Source organism: Engraulis encrasicolus, chromosome 5 (assembly GCF_034702125.1).
Source record: "Engraulis encrasicolus isolate BLACKSEA-1 chromosome 5, IST_EnEncr_1.0, whole genome shotgun sequence".
NCBI classification, from domain to species: Eukaryota; Metazoa; Chordata; class Actinopteri; order Clupeiformes; family Engraulidae; genus Engraulis; species Engraulis encrasicolus.
This window is the reverse complement of record NC_085861.1, coordinates 56,830,347-56,853,552: the sequence shown is the minus strand read 5'-3', so window position 1 is coordinate 56,853,552 and position 23,206 is coordinate 56,830,347. Positions and strand designations below refer to the sequence as shown.

General features: G+C 42.1%; 1 protein-coding gene across 1 annotated transcript in view; it reads left to right on the top strand.

Annotated features, from left to right (window-relative positions):
• Positions 1 to 23,206, top strand: part of dennd3b (DENN/MADD domain containing 3b) — a 37,643-nt gene that overhangs the window by 7,253 nt on the left and 7,184 nt on the right. The window contains exons 7-21 of the mRNA XM_063199778.1: positions 324 to 443; positions 2,196 to 2,414; positions 2,664 to 2,779; positions 3,340 to 3,495; positions 4,025 to 4,121; positions 5,805 to 5,908; positions 8,073 to 8,239; positions 8,870 to 9,186; positions 10,225 to 10,441; positions 11,568 to 11,827; positions 12,306 to 12,476; positions 13,456 to 13,585; positions 13,820 to 13,927; positions 17,860 to 17,999; positions 21,900 to 22,060. Of these exons, the coding sequence (XP_063055848.1) occupies positions 324 to 443; positions 2,196 to 2,414; positions 2,664 to 2,779; positions 3,340 to 3,495; positions 4,025 to 4,121; positions 5,805 to 5,908; positions 8,073 to 8,239; positions 8,870 to 9,186; positions 10,225 to 10,441; positions 11,568 to 11,827; positions 12,306 to 12,476; positions 13,456 to 13,585; positions 13,820 to 13,927; positions 17,860 to 17,999; positions 21,900 to 22,060 (2,483 nt within the window). The remainder of the gene's footprint in view (positions 1 to 323; positions 444 to 2,195; positions 2,415 to 2,663; positions 2,780 to 3,339; positions 3,496 to 4,024; positions 4,122 to 5,804; positions 5,909 to 8,072; positions 8,240 to 8,869; positions 9,187 to 10,224; positions 10,442 to 11,567; positions 11,828 to 12,305; positions 12,477 to 13,455; positions 13,586 to 13,819; positions 13,928 to 17,859; positions 18,000 to 21,899; positions 22,061 to 23,206) is intronic.

Sequence of the window (23,206 nt, the reverse complement as noted above, 5' to 3'; positions counted from 1 at the left end):
GATGTAATATGTAGTAATAATAATAATAATGGTTCATTTAATAGGGATCATCCGATTAATCATTTATCCGATTAAACATTTATCCGATTGAACATTTATGTTCATGTGAAATCATCTGCTGTCCCGAGTAAACAGATCGCATGATGAAAAAACAGCAAAGAATCATACCTACAACACACTATATTTGCTATAATGATAACTTTCAACAACATTAAACAATAGTACAAAGGATAGGCATACAATAATGACAGACACATAATGCATGCCCCTCTCTATTAATCAGCAGGATACTGTATGTCTGTCTGTCCTCTTGTATTTGGCAGGTGTTCAACCTCAGTCCACTGCTCATCGTACTTCCTTCCAGAGAGGATAAGTACCACCCGGTGGTGGATCTCAACCTCCACCTGCCCTTCCTATGCTTTCAAACAAGGGAACTCTTGCAGGTTTGTGGCCAAGAGTACACACTCGCACATCCAACTCTTTGCAGGTACAGGGTAAAAAGCGCCCGAGATAATAGGCCACACACTGCCTTTGCTATTCCCAGTTATTCAGTTATCAAACAAGAGCAATCAAAGTTGACAATTAGATGGTCGATCCACTCCGCGTCCATGAACTATCCGAGAAACACTTTGGGGATGTACTGGGGACACATACTGTAATCACTGATGGATTCTGGGTCATCGGGTGTTTCGGGTCTCGCAACATCATACACTCTCAACCAGGCGCGGCAGCCGGGGGTGATCATGCCCCTACTTGCGTCCCAGTAGATGCCTGCGGATCTGTCCTTTTCATTAAATGCAAAGGCCTTCTCATTCAAGGCCTTCTCAGCGACTTCGCTTGCTATTGCGGACTTGATGGCCCTCTTCTTTGCTGCTCCTATGATGCCTAGGCAGCTCAGGACCTTGCACAGAGACCTTCCTACAAATCCCCTGCAGCCTACCTCTATGGGCTCGTAGAAGGTCCTCCAGTCTCCCTCCCTGCATTCCTCCATTAGTTCCTGGTACCTAGTCGTCTTCATGTCATTAGCCTCCTCAATGTGTTCTTCCCAGGGCACTGTTAATTCCAGTAGATCAGCTGTTTTGAAGACCGAGAGGTCATGATCATATCTGGTCGGAGGGTGTTTCTCAGCTTATGACACGATAATACCACTTGATAAATTAGAATGCGTTAAAAACAATCATCAATCTCTGCTCAAGAGTTAGATTTCGTTACAATTTCAGGTTTGGGCCAGTTTCACTAATGGTTGTAACATTAAGGGAGCAGTTCTACCAATATCTGAGCTATTCTAATGGGGGCAGATTTCGTTTACATTAAAAAACGTTCTTAATATAGGCCTACTCCAAATATTTTCCCAAAAGGTATCGCTTTTTGCTAGTTGCCTGCTGATGTTGCACAACCTTTTGAATGTTTTTGGGAATAAATAAAAATGTTTTTTTTTTTTAATGTAAACAAACACCTGACCCCATTACAATGAGCTTGAAAGTGACGTCACTTCCCCCGATTTCATGGGACCTCAACTGCGTTTTTAGCCGAGAATCGTAGCATGTAATCCAATGTCGGTAATAAAATGATATTTCGATCACCTTCGAGTTGTGCCACGAGCTCCATATATGTTGTTTCTGATATTTTTGCTTAATTTTTCGTACGAACCCCCAAACTTTTTAGAAAGCTGTGTTTCTTCACATTTTTCACGCCGACGGCCTCGGAACAAAACATTGATACTTCTGCATGAATAATCTTTATCTAGCCTCTTAAACAGCATATTTGTAGCCCAGCGCATATCGTGACTGAGATCAGAAGATATTTACTCGCTACCATGTTGTTAGATGGTCAGCTTAGGTCCCGTGAAACGCGGAACTAAGGGGCGGGACTTTCAAGCTCTATGACCAGGATCTCGGAAAAGGCCTAAGCAAATTAAATAGAACACTGACAAGTCCAGGGTAGAGAGAGCATTACAACTGCATGTTGAAATTAGCTGAATTTATCCTTAAACAAGAACTCTACACAGCCCGCAACTGTGAATCATTCATGAAACAGTTGACATTTTTTGACAGAAATATTTTTGAGCCGTGCATGCCTAATGATTTTCCGCCAAGCAGCCAATCAGAAAATGGCATTAAATTCCAGACGGTCACAATGACCTTTGTCTGACCTGTGACCTGTGATCTCTGCCTGACTGTCTGGATACTGTGCAGATCATCACGGCCATCCTGGCGGAGCGGCGCATTGTGTTCTTCTCGGCCGACTGGGCACGGCTGACGCTGACAGCTGAGTGCTTCATGCTCTTCATCCACCCGCTCCACTGGCAGCACCCGCTGGTGCCCGCGCTCTCCCACCAGATGCTGGACTTCGTCATGGCACCCACCGCATTCCTCATGGGCTGCCACCTCAGCCACTTTGAGGAGGTGTCTGTGGTACGTGCCATAAATAGAATTTGATGAAGTAAGAAAGTAATGATTTAATATTGTGTAGGGCCTTTCAAAGTATCCATTGTAGTATTACACTGTAGTGCCATTGCAGTGTTACATTGGTTCGTTGGAATGTGTGCACATTTGTGTGTAGTGTTGTGGTGATTTTTTGTGTGCTTTATGATGGACTGTTTCTTATTTGACTATGTATATTTGTATTTTAGTTGTAATCGAGTTCATTTCGTGATTTAACAGGAAACAGATGACCTGATTTTAATCAACATTGATGATGGGACGGTGTCGTCCTCCAGTTCTGAACTCACTGACCTTCCATCTGTGCCATCAGCCGCCGCTGAGTGCTTCAAAACAAGGTATGACATCACACATGAAAACATTTAACACCTCAGCAACGGTTATAGAAGTACCGGTATGATGTTTTTTCAACTGAACCATCTCAGAGAGACATTGTAACTATCACCAAAAGAGACGCTTAGTAGCTATCACTAAAAAAGACCTCCTCATCTGATGGTGGAGTTCCAGAAGACGCATGCACAGTATTAACATCCTGCCACAGAGTTTGACATTGGAGCAACCTTGGCCTAATGGTAGTTAATTAGGGATCATGGCACCTAACTTAACATTGATCCCGGAACAAAACCCATAAATAACAAGTTATTAGTTATTTAAGGTTGTTTGTTGGTTTGGATAAATGGATAATGTAATGTAATATAATGCAATATATCCAGTTTATTGCCACGGCCACTAACCCTGCCTTGCCCATGTTCATTCAGAATTCGCACTGGAGTCCCTTTTTCATTCACCATGGTGTCACTTGTGTCCTCAGGCCAAGCCTCTGTGCACTGTGACCAGTGCCCTTGTCAGCATGTGATAGTTCTTCCAATCTACTTTCTTTGGTGATGATGTCTTGCAGGAGGAGAGGCCTCCAGCTGCACTATGACCTGGATGTGAGTCAACAGGGCAGCAGCACCAACATCAACGACCTGCGGGCCCAGAGACGCACCTGGCAGCAGCGTCTCAACATGGAGATCCAGAACGTCATGCTGGAGCTCATCCTCAACATATTTAGGTCAGATGCAACTGTAGGGCATTTCGTCCGGGGTTTGGACTTTATCTCCTACGTCACTCCTAGTTCAACCAATGACAGTGCGAGAGAATCATGTGTGGGCTACCGTCGTGAAGTTTGTGGTCTAGCTCAGCAGCTGCCGGTGGCGACCACTAAACAATTAAAAAAGCTCAAAGTTGTTTAAGACTTTGTAGGTAGCCCAGACATTCAAATGGCAATGTTAGGGGACTTAGAAAGTGTTTAAATCCTTGATGACATAAGTTGTTTGAAGTGAGATGATAGCACAGGCCCATCTTGCATCCCTCAGTGTCAGCTTTAAGAATTAAAAACCCCTGACATCATGCTCTCGAACAACACGCACGTCCACTTAAAGGTGCACTGATTTTAGTACTATCACAATATTTGTTGAATGTGTCGAGAAAGTATTGATAGTCCTATGCAAACTGAAAGTTTCAAAAAGACGCAACAGCCACATGGTAACATTACATTTACATAATTTGGCATAATTTTGAAATATAACTTTTTTCTTCAGGGATGTGGCTGATCACCTGAACTTTGAGCACAGAGTCTTTAACAGTCAGGAGTTCCTGAAATCACAGGATCCTTCTGACCAGCCGTTTTATAAAGAGGTGACCAGCCATTTTATAAACAGGTGTTTACTCTGCCCTACAAAGACAAAGTGCAGTAACTACGCCAAAGTTGAAACTGAGAAGAATACCTTCAAAGGAGGTGTTATAGACAGGGCTGCACATAACTGGTACGCAGGTGCGCATGCGCACCAAAAATTAGCAATGCGTACTGCCACCTTGGTCACTACAGCGCACTTGCGTACTGACTATCCCTCCTGAAAGATAAGAGAAAGAGAAAGACTGTTGATGTTGGTGAATGGTCAAACATGTCCAAAAAGAAACAGACAACAGTAGCCTAATCAGTTTCTTTGGAGTTTCGCCAACAACAAAGAAAATTGAGTGAGATTGAAAAAAACAAAACTTTCCGAGAAGCGGCTCCAAGTGCCGTGGCTTGAGGCTAATGATGAGCGGACAGAAATGTAGTGCCAGTCCCTTGAAATGCGGAATCGTTCCGTATGTGGCAGTAGAATCATGCCTTCCGTGTTGAACAGGGACGCGATGTGTCCCATTTTGTCATGAATTCCTAAAAATAGACATGTCGCATATCAACTGTAGCCTAAATCTAACGACAGTTGGCGCGAGCGCGACCGAGTTGAGCTCCTGAGGCTCTCTCCTCCCTCCATCATTATGGAATTGTGCCGTCTGTTTCTGTTAACTCCGGAAAATGGACGCGCACCCCCGTCATTCTCATTGGCAACTCCGACGCATAGAAGTTAAAAACTGAAAGCATGCATGCATGCATGCGCGTGGCTTATTAAATGCACGCAATTCCCGACCAGCTCCACTTCTTAATTTCGTCAGCTTCCTCCCACCATATCCCAAACGGACACCGCATACAAGTTTATTCCCCGTCTGTGCGTCAGTTACCAGGCATGACGGCGAAATCGGCAAAAACAGATGAAATTCAGACAATAATCAATCATTAACTTGAAGATGACATGTTGACCATTTGTAGGCTAATTAAGATTTAAAGAATACCAAACTAACACATTTTTTGATTAGGCTGCCTTGCACCAGTTGCATTAGCCTTCAAACAACATGTGTCAACATTCGTGGTGATCATGTTTTATCCTCCGGTCAGTGGACTTTTTTTTTTTTTTTTTTTTTAAACCGCGGATGTGCGTACCAAAACATATTTGCTGGTGCGCATATGAGTAACATCCTAAAAAAGTTATGTGCACCCCTGTTTATGGAGACCATTTTCAGTCTAAAGTTAATTTTGACAAAATATGTAATTGCTGCACTTTACCTTTGAAAGGCAGTACTACATGTACCTAAACTGTGAGCCTCTAAAAGTTGAATAACTGGGGAGGATGGGATGGGGAATGAAAGGGTTTGTTGGTGGGTGGGGGGTTGGAAAATGAAGCGTTCAATTATTGTACATTTTATATGTGAATTCAATTACTGTATGTCAACAAATAAAATGTGCATCATTGTCATTATCAGCTCTTTAAAAAAAAACTAACCACTCAACATTAGCATTCTTCTCAGTTTCAACATTGGCGTAGTTACTGCACTTTGTCTTTGTAGGGCAGAGTAGACATATAAGAGGTGATGATAATTAACATTTTAGAGATGGTGTTTTACATTCAGTTTGTCAGTTAGGCACAGTACAAAGGCCTAGAGTACAGTACATACTGTATTGTCATTGGCCAAGGTCACACATGTGTCTGCTCCTGGCAGGTGTTGGAGAGCCATATTTTCCACTCCTTCCTAAAAGACCGGCTCAACCAGAAGATGGATGCTTATACACGTATGGAGCAGAGCATTCCCTCAGAAACTCAGAAGTAAGCAAGCAAGCATCCCACATTCTTATACAATATAAATTGTATAAAATACAACATACAATATAAATATGTCCTAATAAATTAATATGTCGTGGATAAATGTTGGAGTGACTTGAAACTTTGAAAAAACTTGAAAAAATATTTTAAAACATTTTAGAAAGCTACCTTGAATACTGAATAACATGCATTTCATACTTGCCCCAATGCTAAAACACTAAACACATCGATGTAATATAATGAATAAAATCTCTAAAATGTATTTTTTTACACTTTTTTGTGTAATTCAATATCCCACATTTAACGTACATAAATGTTAAACATTAAAAATGTATAATATTTTATTTAAAATAAGCATGTCCCCTAGTTTTCGGTCCTGTTACAAGACACATATTTAAGAGTAAGTTACTACATCCCTTCTGCCATTCTGAAGGACATGGGGAGATCAAAAGTAGGCCTATGTTCTCTGATGATCTGCGCTGCGTTTCCCAAAAACTCTTAACTAGTACTTGAGCCTAAGTAGTACTTCAGTATGAGGGGCCGCCTTGGCAATATATCAGAAATAGGTTTCACATCATCACCAAAAGTTTATGAATACACTATTTTACCTCGCACATGTACTTTAGTAAGCATTTTATTTGCATGTACCAGAACAAAACAACACATGTAGGCCAATACCATTATTTTACTCAGTCCTGTTATCTAAATTATGTGGGTTTTTTTGTTGATTTAAAAAAATATATATATATATATATATATATATATATATATATATATATATATATATATATTTAAGAGGCTTTAAGATGGCCCCATACCTTTTTCAAATAGGTAAATGTGTGTGATATTACATTCAGTATTTAATAGAACTATGTGTCATATTGTAAAAATGGTAGTGGCTTTGTATGCTAATCTGATGTTTTGAGGGATACATTTCAGGGATACTTCTGGCAGTTGGTGATGAATGCATAGACAGGGGTGCACATAACTTTTTTAGGGTGTTACTCATATGCGCACCAGCAAATATGTTTTGGTACGCACATCCGCGGTTTTTCCGGAGGATGAAACATGGTCACCACGAATGTTGACACATGTTGTTTGAAGGCTAATGCAACTGGTGCAAGGCAGCCTAATAAAAAAAAAATGTGTTAGTTTGGTATTCTTTAAATCTTAATTAGCCTACAAATGGTCAACATGTCATCTTCAAGTTAATGATTGATTATTGTCTGAATTTCATCTGTTTTTGCCGATTTCGCCGTCATGCCTGGTAACTGACGCACAGACGGGGAATAAACTTGTATGCGGTGTCCGTTTGGGATATGGTGGGAGGAAGCTGACGAAATTAAGAAGTGGAGCTGGTCGGGAATTGCGTGCATTTAATAAGCCACGCGCATGCATGCATGCATGCTTTCAGTTTTTAACTTCTATGCGTCGGAGTTGCCAATGAGAATGACGGGGGTGCGCGTCCATTTTCCGGAGTTAACAGAAACAGACGGCACAATTCCATAATGATGGAGGGAGGAGAGAGCCTCAGGAGCTCAACTCGGTCGCGCTCGCGCCAACTGTCGTTAGATTTAGGCTACAGTTGATATGCGACATGTCTATTTTTAGGAATTCATGACAAAATGGGACACATCGCGTCCCTGTTCAACACGGAAGGCATGATTCTACTGCCACATACGGAACGATTCCGCATTTCAAGGGACTGGCACTACATTTCTGTCCGCTCATCATTAGCCTCAAGCCACGGCACTTGGAGCCGCTTCTCGGAAAGTTTTTTTTTTTCAATCTCACTCAATTTTCTTTGTTGTTGGCGAAACTCCAAAGAAACTGATTAGGCTACTGTTGTCTGTTTCTTTTTGGACATGTTTGACCATTCACCAACATCAACAGTCTTTCTCTTTCTCTTATCTTTCAGGAGGGATAGTCAGTACGCAAGAGCGCTGTAGTGACCAAGGTGGCAGTACGCATTGCTAATTTTTGGTGCGCATGCGCACCTGCGTACCAGTTATGTGCACCCCTGTGCATAGACCTCAATTTACTCAATATAGTTTAGTAAATATCCATGAAAATGGTCAGATTTGTGAATGGCCAGCATGACTTCAGAAAATGATGCACGGAAATGACACACTGATCCACTAAAATTACACAATGTGTTTCACCACAGAATGAAAGTCACGATTGACAATATTCGGCGGCCCACAATGAAGGACATGGTGCGTCGCAGCAACAGCTCAGAGAACTGTGCCAACAGGAGACTGGGCACCAGCCTGCCTAATCTCAGGGAGGTCAACCAGCGAAGCATCCCCCGACAAACCTCACTGATCGAGACACGTAAGACCACCACCACTATGCACTGCTGACTGCCCTGCAGACTCAAAACATACCATAGGTCCATATTCATTCCATTTATTTATGCATGTATGCAAGCATGTACGGTATGTATGTATGTTTGTATGTATGTATGCATGTATGCATGTTTGCATTTATGTACTGTATGTACACAGCATGTCCACCAAAAAAAGGTCACATGTTGTTGGGCCGCTGACGGCTTTGGTTACAGCACAAATTTTACGATGCCTTATTTCAATAAACCTATGCACAGTCTAGATTTATTTCCATATAGTGTTGCTATAATTTTTCACTGAACATTGAACTTTTAATTTGAACACTGTGCAAAGCCTTCTCCAGCCTTCTCCAATATTTGGGATATACTGGAGAAGGCTTTACACAGTGTTCACACGCCATCATCAATACCAATTCTTGGTGAAACCTTGATGCAACACTGAAAGGAAATAAATACACCAATTGTACAGCTTTCTGTTAGCTATTCTGTTGACCTTATTCACTGCTTGGCTCCTCGTTTTTATATTAGTTATATTTTCAGTTATATTTTGCTATATTTATTTATATTTATTTATATTTATTTTATTTATTCTGTATGATTTGCTGTGAACTATCTAGCCCTGAAGAGCCGCCAAAAGCACATCAAGCAATTCAAGCTGCCAGACTTCCATCCTCACCTGTCCCATCAGTATGTGCAGGACTATTACGCTGACCTGATAGGGCTCTTGGGCAAAGCCATCTCCTTCGCCCCCCGTGAGAACTCCTACCTGCTGGCTCGCTACTACTACCTGCGCGGGGTGGTGAACACCATGTGCGGTCGCAGGCTGGACGCCCTGAGTGACTTCCAGAAGCTCAACCACACAGACGTGGAGATCTTCCCTGCCGAGCTGGTCAGGGCACTGGTGGACTCCCTGCAGCACGAGGAGCAGGCACAGGTACAGTAGAATAGTAGCGTAGAGGAGAGGCCTTTTATCTATCCCGAAAGAAATGAAGGTGTCTGTCAGTTTACATAAATACACAAATACAAAACTTGACTTAACAAAGACCTAATACACATTATTACACATTTGAATAGAATATATTGATATATATTTATCCAAGTTAATTGTACAGATCGATCTATTCTTCACCTATTCATGTATGAAAAGTGTTCATTCCCAAATCATAATGAATACTTAGACATTGATGGTGGTGGTAAATACTCACAAAAACGATAACATTTGTGAACGGTCAGCATAAATTCTGAAAATAAAATGAAAATACATATTCTACCTTTAAGCTGTTTAGACGTGGTATTTGCTGTTACCAGAGTGGCAATGACCAAGTCGCATTGCATTGCTTAAGGCCCTTTGTTATTTCATAGTAGTGTAGCACTATACTGCCCTACAATATCAGAACGCAGTATCTTGAAAATGGTCGAAAATGGGTTTAGACCGGAAATTGGCTTTAAAATACCTTCTTTTTCTTGTGTTAAATTTTTTTGGCCCAACTTGGTCCCGTTTCGGAAAAAAACGCAAAAAAACTGATTATACTGCGCTTTTTGGTTTTAGGAGGTTACGTCGTACTAGCCAAGAACGCAGTATAATGCGAATTATACTGCACTTCTCCATTGACACCGTGGTTTTGGTGTAGACAGTAATACCACAACAGAACGCAGTATAATGATTTTTCAGCTAAAAAGTAATGAGAATGTTGTTTTTTTTGCTTTTTTCTTGTGTGCATAAATTTTCACCATAAAAAGTATTATATGGAAGTGTCATCACCACTTTACCTCCAACACAGTCGCGTGGACAGAAAGGAAACTTTAAAGCCTTTTTTCTCAGTTTGCCATTTTGAATTATACTGCGTTCTGAAATTGTAGGGCAGTATAGTAGTTAACTTTCAATGTCTATTACAGCATGCCACAGGTGCAGCTACATGCATTATGAGGCTACATAAATATAGCACAACACGATATTGCACTGTATTTAAAGGTAGACCGGCGTCCGGAGCTGAAGCGCCTTGTCTACAGGGTGAAGAGCAGTGAGCCGCCTGCGGACGACACAGTCCAGATCACTAATGACCTCGTCAGGAAATTTGAAATGCCCAAGGCGCCCATGCCACTGGAGGACTTTGTCACGCGAGTTCAGCAGTCGGGCATCGTCAGAGACGTTGGCACAATCCATCGTCTTTTTGATGCCCTAAGTGTTGGTAAGAAGTACTTTTTGATATGATTTGATTGTTATGTTCATTCATATATGGTATTTCTTGTTTTTCAGGCTTCAAAATGACCTGCATTGTTATGTTTTTGTAGGTCAGTACTCAGGCCGTGGACCAAAAATCTTCTCTTTTGAGAGTCTTTTGAGAGTATTGGGTGGCAACTTGTTTTTTGCTGATATAAATCCATAGGAGTACATAAAACAATATTGTAGGTGTTGAGGCAGATGGTGTACAGCAGCAGAAGACCACACCGCGTGCCTCTCCTATCAGCTAAGAACAGGAAACAAAGCCTATAATTCGCACAGGCTTGCCAAAATCGGACAATAGAAGATTGGAAAATGTTGCTTGGTGTAATGAGTCTCAATTTATGCCACAGAAAGCAAATAGTGGGGTCAAAATTTGGCATCAACACCAGGAAAACATGGATTAATCCTGTCTTGTATCAACAGTGTTGGGTGTATTGTCTTGGCACACTTTGGGCACCTTACCAATTCAGCATTGTTGCAATGCCACAGCCTACCTCAGTATTGTTGCAGGCAGTTAAGGCAGTTCTTAAGGCGGCATGGTCAACCGGGCCAGCCCCTGCAGTGCCCCCATCCCAAACACCATATCCATCCAGCATGATGTGCATCTAAACAAGACTGGTCATGCTGACTGTTTCGAGTCACGTCTTGAGAATGCAGACATCCACAGACTAAGAGGAGACTCTGGGAGTTTCCTGCATATCTGTAACAGCCTGTAAATTAGATCAAATATCCACAAATATAGAGCAAGCAAGACTGAGCATAGACACACAAAAGGGACAGTGTTGCAGACAGTCAGCTTGGGAATTGAGACCCTCATAGATTCTGCATTTCATTTCATGCATGGGGTCCAGTTTTGTTATATTGGGGGTGACATAAGTTCTGGAGCTTACATTTACTGTTGGTAACTATAAAAAAAATACCAGGAAATAAAGAGTAGAGTAGAGTAGAGTAATATGTATTATTCCTGAAGGAAGTTAAGGTGTCTTGTAGCACAAATACATATAGATTATTGTAGAGTGTAAGAGTGTTGGTGGTCGGGGGAGGGGTAAAGTGTTGCAAGCGGTTTTACTGGGTATTTTGTGTGTTCATAGGGTCTCGAAAAGAGGTGGACCCAGACGTGTTTCGCGTGTTCTACACCTTTTGGAAGGAGACTGAAGCCGAGGCCCAGGACGTGAACCTGCCGGCTGAAGTGATGGAGCAGCTGGACCACAGCGAGTGCGTGTACAAGCTCTCCTGCTCCGTGAAGACCAGCTGTGGTGTGGGCAAGATCGCCATGACACAGAAGAGGCTCTTCCTTCTTCCCGATGGACGTAGAGGATTTGTGGACATCACAAAGTTCAGAGATATAGTGGTATGCATTGTGATATCTTATAAGGGGCGTTCATTTGCCTGTTTAACACCAGATGATCTGACAAGCGAGATCGTAACGATTGTGCAAAGCAGCATGGGATTTCCCAGGCTAGGGATTCATTGGAGGTGGCTGTCCATAGGGCCCAGAATTTGGTGCTACACCCCTGGTGGTATGTTCTGTAGCACTATATTTAAGCATACAGTAGCACATAGCATGTCCCATGAATCAACATTAAAGTATAGAACTGTAAAGTATAGTTTAGTACAGTAAAGTATAGTATCTGCACACACGTGAGTGCCTGTTGGTGTGGTACAGTTGTAATCAACTCCAGCACTCTGCAGTATGTTGCATTCCTGAGGCTAATGAATGCATGCATTAATGTTTTTACAATAAACATGGAAATCATGCTATCGGGAAAACATCCCTTTCATATTTTGTGCTCTGGGGTGATGGAATGGTTCATTTTTTTCTGAAACAGGAGGTGAAAACCTCTTCAGCCCAGTTCCTGCTTTTGCGTATCCCTTCGCTGAGGATTAAGAGCTGCATGAAAAAGGAGATATTTGAGGCCAACCTGAAGTCCGAGTGTGACCTGTGGAGTCTGATGATCAAAGAGTTGTGGGCCGGAAGGAAGATGGCCGACGATCACAAGGTACAGTATGTTCACTTGTTTACAGATCTCATGGTTATTCTTTTAAATGTGCACTATGTAATATTTTTAGAATTTACTTACAGAAATCCATGCTGCCCATTCAGAAATGTTACTTTTTTCATGAATACTTACCAACACCATCAAATTCTAAGGATTTATTATGAACTTTTCATACATGACAAGGCGGATCTTCTCCATGTCCGGCATTTTGACATTACTGTACTTTGGTCAAACTAGGAAATATTAGCTTATTTCATAGTACCTAAATATTCATGAAGATATCAAATTTGTCAGTAGTCAGCACAGTCTCAATGGACAGCATAGTTACAATACCTACTCCAGCCACTATCCTACACAGTGCACCTTTAATAACCCAGCTGTGTGAAGCCACAAATGTGTGCCATCTGATCTGCAAATGGCTAGTTTTCCTCTCCAGTGATCCTGTTTGAAATAACACAGCAACATTAACTGTTTTGCTATGGCTTACAGGATATCCCCACCTAATCAGGCATGTTCTATCTTTAATGGAAAATACTGAGCTATCTCTCCTTACAGTCGTCCCATGAGTGTTATAAGTTCTGGTGGTTAGAGAGCACACCCAGAAACAACAGCAGGCCGCACACCTACAAATTCCTAATACCTAAGCCCTTTTTGGGTGCCCTCTGCCTATTAAAACCTAAATATCTCAGCCTACGAAGCACATAAAAACATGAAATAAGCTGCCTTAAAAAGCTAGGACCCTCCTCTTGCATTAGAATGTGTTTGTTCAACTCTAACATAGCCACAGTTTTAATAAAAAAGCCTCAAATCTCAAGAGCCTGAATGCAGTGTATACAGTATGTTCCTCCAGACGCAGCGTATAGGGAGCATCAGGCTAAAATTGGTTAATTAAAAGTCCCACTCCTACTTATTCAACTTTTCAGGCCATTGTCCCGAGTTTGTTGTTCACAGTGTGTCCATATACGGCATCTGTCTCTAGGATCCACAGCACGTGCAGCAGGCTCTCACCAATGTTCTTCTCATGGACACTGTGGCAGGATGTCTACCGCCGCAAAAAGCCATATCAGCTGCTTCGAAACTGGCCTACTATGACCGGATGCGACAGGAGGGTGTGTATTTTCTTAAGCTGTCCCAGAAGGTTTGTGTGTGTGTGTATGCGTGGGTGAGTGTGCGTGCGTTAATGCGTGGATTCATGAATGCGCACATGCCATGTTTCCAAGTGTACATTATTTTTTGTCTGCTATGGAAGGTTTGTCTGGTGGTCAGGATGTCTGGGGTGTGAGTATGTGTGAACTAAAATTTGATGATGTGCATTTCTCCTATTTTTTTTTGCTCATTATCAGTGCCAACACCTGTTCCAAAGAGCACCTCAGAGACTCTGAAGCATCGTATTAACCCCTCACTCCATCTGCCCACACAGCAAACCGTGGACGTCTTGCTCTATACTCCAGGTATGGGTTTAACACCTTATAATCAAGTCAAGTCATGTAGGTTTTATTGTCAATTTCTTTACATGCACTGGTCATACAAAGAATTTGAAATTACATTTCTTGCTTTCCCATACAGACATAGACTAATCTAGGTAAGGACATAGACAGTATAGACATAGACAGTACTTATACATGGACTTAAGACAGTATGGACATAGACAGTGCTCATACAGACATTTAAAGTGCAAGACTGGACAACAGAAGACTTGTAGAGGACATACATTAAGAGGTATTGTTGTGCTTTTGTGCTTTTCCTAAAAAAGTCCTTTATAGCGTTCTGACATGGTAATAGTAGCATTTTGAAGAAAAATAAATATTAAAAAGGTCTGTCAAGTACACCAGCAGCAGTGTGTGTGTGTGTGTGTGTGTGTGTGTGTGTGTGTGTGTGTGTGTGTGTGTGTGTGTGTGTGTGTGTGTGTGTGTGTGTGTGTGTGTGTGTGTGTATGTGTGTGTATGTGTGTTTAGTGCAGGTAGAAGGTGCGGTGTGCGTCTGTGTGTGTGTTCGGGTGTCTGTGTGTGTGTGTGTGTGTGTGTGTGTGTGTGTCAGTGTGTGTCAGTGTGTGTATGTTTGGGTTTAGTGCAGAAAGTGCAGTGTGCTTGTGTGTGTGTGTGTGTGTGTGTGTGTGTGTGTGTGTGTGTGTGTGTGTGTGTGTGTGTGTGTGTGTGTGTGTGTGTGTGTGTGTGTGTGTGTGTGTGTGCATGTTTTGAGTTAGTGCAGGTTGAAAGTTCAGTCACAAGTATAGTAGTGCAGGTGGAATGTTCAGTCGCAGATATGGTGGAGGGGGATGGGGTGGGGGGTTGTCAGTGGCCTTGCTGGCTAGAGGCTGACAGTGGAGGGAGAGTGGGTTGAGTGTTCAGCATCTTGATCGCTTGGTGCATTGTGCTGCTCGCCAGCCTGGTGGTACGGGAACGGAGGCGCCTGTACCTCTTTCCAGAGGGCAGGAGGCTGAACAGTTTGTGTGCAGGGTGGCTTGTGTCTTTGATGATCATCAGTGCTTTCCGGGTGAGGCGTGTGGTGTAAATGTCCTGCAGGGAGGGGAGTGGTACTCCAATGATCTTCTTCGCTGTGTTCACAACACGCTGGAGTGTCTTCCTGTTTTTCTCCGTGCAGCTTCCTCCCCACACTGTGATGCAGTTGGACACGACGCTCTCTATGGTTCCTCTGTAGAATGTTGTCATGATGGAGGGTGTAGCACTTGCCTTCTTTAGTTATAGTGGGTGTATAAAAAGCATTCTGAAGACTTAGTAGAAATTTTATAAAGTACTTCGTTAGTGGATAATTAGCTAACAAAACATCAACATTTTTTTGTGAATGAGTGGGAAATGTTATGTTAATATTTTATATTCATCAAACATTTCCAAATTACGGAAGCCGAGAGCGGCCCTTGTGTAATACTTTTTTAAATTCACTTTGTTATCCCGAGATAATGATATAATTAATTGGAGATCTCGAGAAAACAAAGCCTTTATTCCGAGATCTTGAGAAAACAAAACCTTTATTTCGAGATCTCGAGAAAACGAAACAATTATTCAGTGATCTTGAGAAAACAAAACATTAGTTTCATGATGTCAAGTATACAGCTGACAATTCATGTACGTGAAGAGGCTGGCTTCAGGGATATCGCATTCTGTAGGCAGGGGTGCCGTTCAGGGGGGTAAAGGGTGACTGGGTCACCAGGGCCCCATGTATAAAGGGTGTCCAACTTCTGAAGATATGTGGCTTGGGGGGTCCATTGAAGCTTATTGTACATACGGCCCAGAATTTGCTGCCACGCCCCTGTCTGTAGGCTATCAACGTTTGTCTTTAGAATGTCTAGAATAATCGACCACCTAATAAGGCAATATTTTGAACAGGGGTTGACACAGGCTGTGCTTGCATTAAGTCTTTTGATAAGGAATAATTTAAAAATTACTAAAGGCATCGAAGAACTCAATTTCTGCTCTGTTATGTCCGTTACATTCTGTCTTCTCTGTCTGACACAGGGTGGTGCAGGCAGCTCAGCTTGAAATCTCAGTTGTTTTCTCGATATCATGAAATAATTGATCATTATATTGTTATCACGGGATAACAGTTTGTTTTCTCGTTATCTCTAATTAATTATGCCGTTTTCTCTGGATAACAAGGTGAATTAAAAAAGATGATATGAGGGCCGCTCTCGGCTTCCGTACCAATTTTTTGTAAATGAATAAAAAACACTCTGTTAAAAGGTTTGTAAAATCTTGAACATATTATTTGTAGATATTTTAGAAAGCATTAGTACAACTTGCTGTTCATCATTAGTTACTTATTTACTAAGTCTTTATAATGCTTTCTATGCATCCATGTAAGCGGGCCTTGGCTGGAATCTACCAGTATATGGGGGGCCTCGTCATGGTAAAGTTTGGGAACCCCTATTCTAAAGTACTTCACTAAAGGAAATACAATCTCAGGAGAGACTGGTCCTTGTCTCTCAAAAAAATGATAATGATACTGAATTTGGATGTTGTCTTCTAAAGGCACTATTATACAGTATGACTAGACCTGAATTCCAAATTGTTTCTTTTAAAATCCCCTGAGAATAGAGAAGGTTAAAAGCAGGTCAACGTTTTTTTGTACCGTAAGTTACGGGTCAAAGCAGAGTTTACAGTACTTAAACCATTCACTTTCAGCAGTTCATAGGAGATACCTGGAGAGTTTGTCTTGTGTTTTGACTGTTCAAGGATGTTTGTGTGTTCTTGGAAGGGGTCACATGCTCGCATGATGTTGAACAGTGCTAAAACTGACCAATTTGCATTAGTGGCACAGCTGATCTGAAACAAGAGGTGCATTGAGTCCCTTGACCCAAATGCTGTAAATTCACTACTGGCGTAGGGCCAACACACAGGGCCTTGACTCGCTTAGTGGATCTTCAGCCGCCCTGCCCAGGCATGCCGAAGAAACTCCCAGAGCCATTGCCCCCGTCAGGGATTGGAAACTGACTGTCAATACGTGTTTGTCCGTAACATGTTTTCTGTCCCATGTTTTGTCCCTTGTTTTCCACAGCTTTGGTTGTGCTCTACTAGTCCACTTTTCTTCAACTCTATAATACTGTATGTCAATCAAGGACAAAGACATTGACTTCTCTGTATACTGTTCACTCTATATTGCATTTATCTATGATGATACATTCATTTTTCCTATTAATTTATCTATCTGTGTTTTGAAGCTAATTAAATAAATCTCGAAAGTGAAAGCCCATCTGGGAAACTCCAACTCCCATTGCCATTGTGACACAGCACTCTAGTGAACACTGCATGCTGTACACAACTAAAAATTGCATTTATGCCTCACCCGTGCAAGGGGGCAGCCCCCAATGGCGCCCCAAGGGAGCAGTGCGGCGGGATGGTACCATGCTCAGGGTACCTCAGTCATGGAGGAGGATGGGGGACAGCACTGGTTAATTACTCCCCCCACCAACCTGGCGGGTGGGGAGTCAAACTGGCAACCTTTGGGCTACAAGTCTGACGCCCTAAACGCTCACACATGTCTTCCCTACTAGACTAGATGATCTTTTACCTGTGCTTTAATTAGCCAACTGATTTGTTTGTCCTTGCATTCTGTCCTGACATTAGTGCCATTTCTGTTAATTTTGTAAATTGATCGTGAATTTTGTGTTTGTTTGGTGAAAATAAGTGGTATGAAATGTTATGGCAACTTGCACAACTAAATGATTCACTTAGCCAGTTGGCAGCGGGAAAACAAGTTGGCAAATAGCATGTTTTTCCCCCAAAGTAGCCAGTGGACAGGAGTGACTGACTCACTCAGTGTTGCCAGATGTGTCTGATCATTGCCAGCCCAAAAGGTGCTCAACCGTTCAATCTGGCAACACTGTACTCAAGCGGACTCACAGTGCTTTCTCCTGCTCCCCCTGCAGGTCAGCTGGGGAAGTGTGATGTGGAGGGAGATGGCAACCCCAGGCTGTGGTGCGCCCTGGGCCACGGTAGAGTAGTGGTGTTCGATGCCGCCAGCTGGTCTGCCAAGCACAACTGCATTCAAGTGGGACTGATGCCTCTGGTGCGTTACTACTCACATCTGTTAATCTCCTGAACTCAAGACGTGAAATTAGACGTCTGTTTGGTAATGCTATGTATGATACACTTATTATGCACTTCAGCACTTCACTTTGTTTTGTGCTTTTTGTTATGTGCGGTTGTTTTGTGGTTGGTTGTTTTGTGTTGTGTTGCGTTGTATGTTGCAGCACCTTTGTGATTGCCCAAGACAAATTTCCCATAAACGATCTTGATCTTGAGAATAATAACTGTATTTGTATAGCACAGTTTCATACAAGGCATGCAGCTCAAAGTGTTTAACAAAATAATGGACAACAATGTTAAAAATAAAAAATAATGGAGTGAGGTAGAAAAGTTAGAAAGAGACTAGAAAGAAATAGAAAAACACAAGACAGGAAACAAGACAGAATAGACAGGTCATCAGCTGGGAAAATTAGGCCTTTCGTCCTACCGCACTTTTCTCTGTGGATTACTGACCAGAAGGCCTATTGGAAGAAATTAAAACATGGGGCCACGTCAGTTTTTGCTCAGAATTCAATATGGACACCATTTTCCAAAATGACTTGTTTTCATGCATTATTACATTGTACTATAAGGTGATATTCATGAACGATTAACTACTTTCAGCACTATTCTGTCCTATTTCCTTACATACATGTTTACAAAGGTTGACTAAACTAAAACAAATGAAAATACAGTTGGCCACCTTGCAATATCCAAAGGAAAGTGCTGAAAATAATGATTGAAATGCACATAGAGTGTCTATGGCTGGGAAAATTAGGCCTATTGTCCTGTCAGGGTTTTCACAGTGGATTACAGACCAGAAGGCCTATTGAAAAAGATTCACCAGCTGGTTGCCATCTCAAATGTGCTCCAAAATCCAAAATGTTCTGTTTTTCAGAATGGCAGACTTTCATATATATTTTTCTCAATACTGTAAGACCATGATTATCAATAAAGACAACCTATTTTCAGTGAAATTCTGTCCTATCTCCTATCTACAGACGTGAGTACAAAGGTTGGCAACAGAATGATGTAAATATATATCTTGCCCCTTTGAAATATAATAAGCATATAAGCATTGTTGTCAGAAAATGACTGAATTACACATACACAGTTGACTGCTGAAAAAAGGCTATTGACCTGCCAAACTTTTCACATTAGATTACTGACCAAAAATGTTTCAGGGCCTACATTTTTTCGCATAAAGCAAGAGTGAGTGTGCGTGCGTGTGTGCCCACGCGTATCCCCCGCTCATCTTTCCCCTGCTCTACGGTGTCTTTCCCCCCCACACTATTCTGCCTCCCCCACCCCCTCACTCATCTCCCCCCACACACACTTTTCTGCCCCCCGACCCCTCAATCACCCCCCCACTATTCTGCCCCCCACGCTCACCCCCCCTGACTCATTCTCCCCCCACCCCCCACAGAAATACTCGCCCCCACCCCACATCCAATGTGAAAAGTTTGGCAGGTCAAACCCCCCCCCCCCCCCCGACTCAACTTAACCCCCTCCCCCCCCACAGACACACACACACACACACTATTCTGCCCCCCTGAACCCCCCACACTATTCCCCCCCACCACCTCACTCATCCCCCCACACACTTTTCTACCCCCCCACCCCCTAATTCAACCCCGACTCATTACCATTACCACCCCACCCCCCACACTCTGCCCCCTTACCCCGCTCACTCCCCCTCATTCATCCCCCCGCTCCTCCACATCATTCGGTCACCCCCCCCCAACACACACACACACCCGGTCTACTGTGTCTATGTCAGTGTATGTAAACAAGCACACTGGCCACACACACTTGAGAAAAGCGCACTCAGGCACACACACACAAACGCAAACACAAACGGTGGGGGGAGAATGAGTCAGGAGGGGTGAGCGTGGGGGGCAGAATAGTGGGGGGGGTGAGTTGGAGTGGGTCGGGGGGCAGAGTAGCATGGGGGCGATGAGTGTAGGGGTTGGGGGGCAGAATAGTGTGTGGGGGGTGGGGGGGGCAGAATAGTGTGTGGGGGGGCAGAATAGTGTGTGTGTGGGGGGGAGATGAGTGAGGGGGTGGGGGAGGCAGAATAGTGTGTGGGGGAAAGACACTGTAGAGCAGGGGAAAAACCCTTGTTTTATGCACAAAAAAATGTAGGCCTGAAAAAATGTTGGTCAGTAATCTAATGTGAAAAGTTTAGCACTTCAATAGCCTTTTTTCAGCAGTCAACTGTGTATGTGTAATTCAGTCATTTTCTGACAACAATGCTTAGGATATTTCAAAGGGGCAAGATATATATTTACATCATTCTGTTGCCAACCTTTGTACTCACGTCTGTAGATAGGAGATAGGACAGAATATCACTGAAAATAGGTTGTCTTTATTGATAATCATGGTCTTACAGTATTGAGAAAAATATATATGAAAGTCTGCCATTCTGAAAAACAGAGAACATTTTGGATTTTGGAGCACATTTGAGATGGCAACCAGCTGGTGAATCTTTTTCAATAGGCCTTCTGGTCTGTAAACCACTGTGAAAACCCTGACAGGACAATAGGCCTAATTTCCCCAGCCATACTATGTGCATTTCAATCATTATTTTCAGCAATTTCCTTTGGATATTGCAAGGTGGCCAACTTTATTTTCATTTGTTTTAGTTTAGTCAACCTTTGTAATGTATGTATGTAAGGAAAGAGGACATAATAGTGCTGAAAGTAGTTAATCATTCATGAATATCACCTTATATCACCTTATATCACCTTATAGTACAATGTAATAATGCATGAAAACAAGTCATTTTGGAAAATGGTGTCCATATTGAATTCTGAGCAAAAATTGACGTGGCCCCATGTTTTAATTTCTTCCAATAGGGCTTCTGGTCAGTAATCCACAGAGAAAAGTGCGGTAGGACGAAAAGCCTAATTTTCCCAGCTGATGACCTGTCTAAATAGAAACAATAGGTACATAGATAATAAATAAGAGTTGAAGGAAGAATAAATGGATAAAGGATAAATAGAAATTAAAAAGGCTTAAAGTCCACAAGAGTTTGATCTAGAGAATTGTCAAAAAAAGTGGGAGAACTGCATTCAAGTGGGACAGCTGCCTCTGGTGCGTTGCTCACAGTCAGAATTGCCCCAAAAATCTGGGATGGTTTTGGAGCCATGGTCTAATGATAGGGGTGGATATGTAATCAGAACATTGCTGTGTGTGTGTGTGTGTGTGTGTGTGTGTGTGTGTGTGTGTGTGTGTGTGTGTGTGTGTGTGTGTGTGTGTGTGTGTGTGTGTGTGTGTGTGTGTGTGTGTGTGTGTGTGTGTGTGTGTGTCTGTGTCTGTGTCTGTGTGTCTGTGTGTGTGTGCAGCACAGTAATTACATAAATGCCCCCTCAGTTAAGATTGATGTATGAAGATGATTGATGTTATGTTCTTATTTTTTGGATAACATCATAGTCTTTGGCATCTTGACTAGTCTTCACTATTGTAGTCATTCCTATTCAGCTAGGTAGAGGAATGCAGATCAATTCAGTGATACATTCAGTCTGTTGGCCCTTTATTTGTTTATTTTCTGCACTTTGGAGTCAACTGTGCTAATGTGCTCAAATGAGTAATTAAATAACTTGATCAATTATGATTAGAATGAATAATAACAATTAGTAAACCTGATTTAGGCCTACTGTATTTGACGTCAAAGATTCAGACTATATTTGTTTGAAGGTGAAGATTGTGCACATCCCAGGAAAAGGTGCGGGACAAAGGCTGACTGTAATTTCAAAGTGAGAGGGAATCTGTTGAAGGCTGTGAAGTCGAAACGTAATCCACCCATGAAATAATATTAAAAGAAAACAAAAAGGTTTTTAAGTGTGCGGACCTCAGACTACTGTATATTTGTGCCTCTGTTTGTCTGTCCATCCATCAGAGCTGCATGCTGGGGCTGGACCAGGAGCAGGTGTGGATCGGCTCCAAAGACTCCACCATTTACATCATCAACACGCGAAGCATGTCCTGCCATAAACAGCTGACCGAACACAGGAGCGAGGTCACCGATCTTGCCATGGAGGACAGACAGGACACGTACAGGTGACACGTAATGGCTAACATCTAAATCAGTCTCTTGTGTCTTGTAGACAGCAGGTGGCAGCATCATCACACATTACAAATGACTGAGCTGAAATAAAACAGCAGCATCTCATGGCTTCCAAAGTCTCCAGACCAATGCGGTGACATTAAAGTTACATCTGTAAAGTGGCATAATGTATAATAATTCTGTATCGATTAAATACAGATCGTATACACTGTATTACCAAAAGTATTCGCAAACCTGCCTTGACTCGCATACTGTATGAACTTACTTGCCATCCCATTCCTAACCCAAAGGATTCAGTATGATATCGGTCCACCTTTTGCAGCTATTACAGCTTCACCTCATCTGGGAAGGCTGTCCACAAGGTTCAGGAGAGTGTTTATAGGATTTTTTGACCATTCTTCTAAAAGCACAGTGTTGAGGTCACACACTGATGTTGGTTGAGAAGGCCAAACATGACTGTGCACCAGTGAACAAAGCAAGGTCCATAAAGATCTGATTAATGTCTTCCACCTGCAATTGTTTGGCAAGCCCTGATGAAGATATTGGCCTTGTTTACATGAGACATTATTTCAGAATTAACTCGCTTAAATTCTGAATAAAGCCTAATTCCGCTTTGAACACATCATGTACACTGTAAACACTTCACAATTCCGAATTAAATTAAGAAACTCGACGGAACTATTTAATTCGGAATTAGTAATTCGGAATTAAAAACGTCATGTAAAAGTAGTCAATGAATCAAAACGCGTAGGCATGTTGCCAGAGTTTAAGAAAAGGCTTTTTAACTTTAGTAAGGAGTGCCTCAAAAGTTGCTTTTATCTTTTCATGGCAGTTTAGACGCCCACGTTTTTTTTTAGCCCTTTTTACTAGACTTGAACACATGACCCAGTGAAGCGTTCCCTTTTCTGTTTAAAGGGACACTGTGTGAGATTTCTAGTTGTTTATTTCCAGAATTCATGCTGCTCATTCACTAATGTTACCTTTTTCATGAATACTTACCACCAGCATCAAATTCCAAGTATTCATTATGACTTGAAAAGTTGCACTTTTCATACATGAAAAGGGGGATCTTCTCCATGGTCTGCCATTTTGAATTTCCAAAAATAGCCATTTTTAGCTGCAAAAATGACTGTACTTGG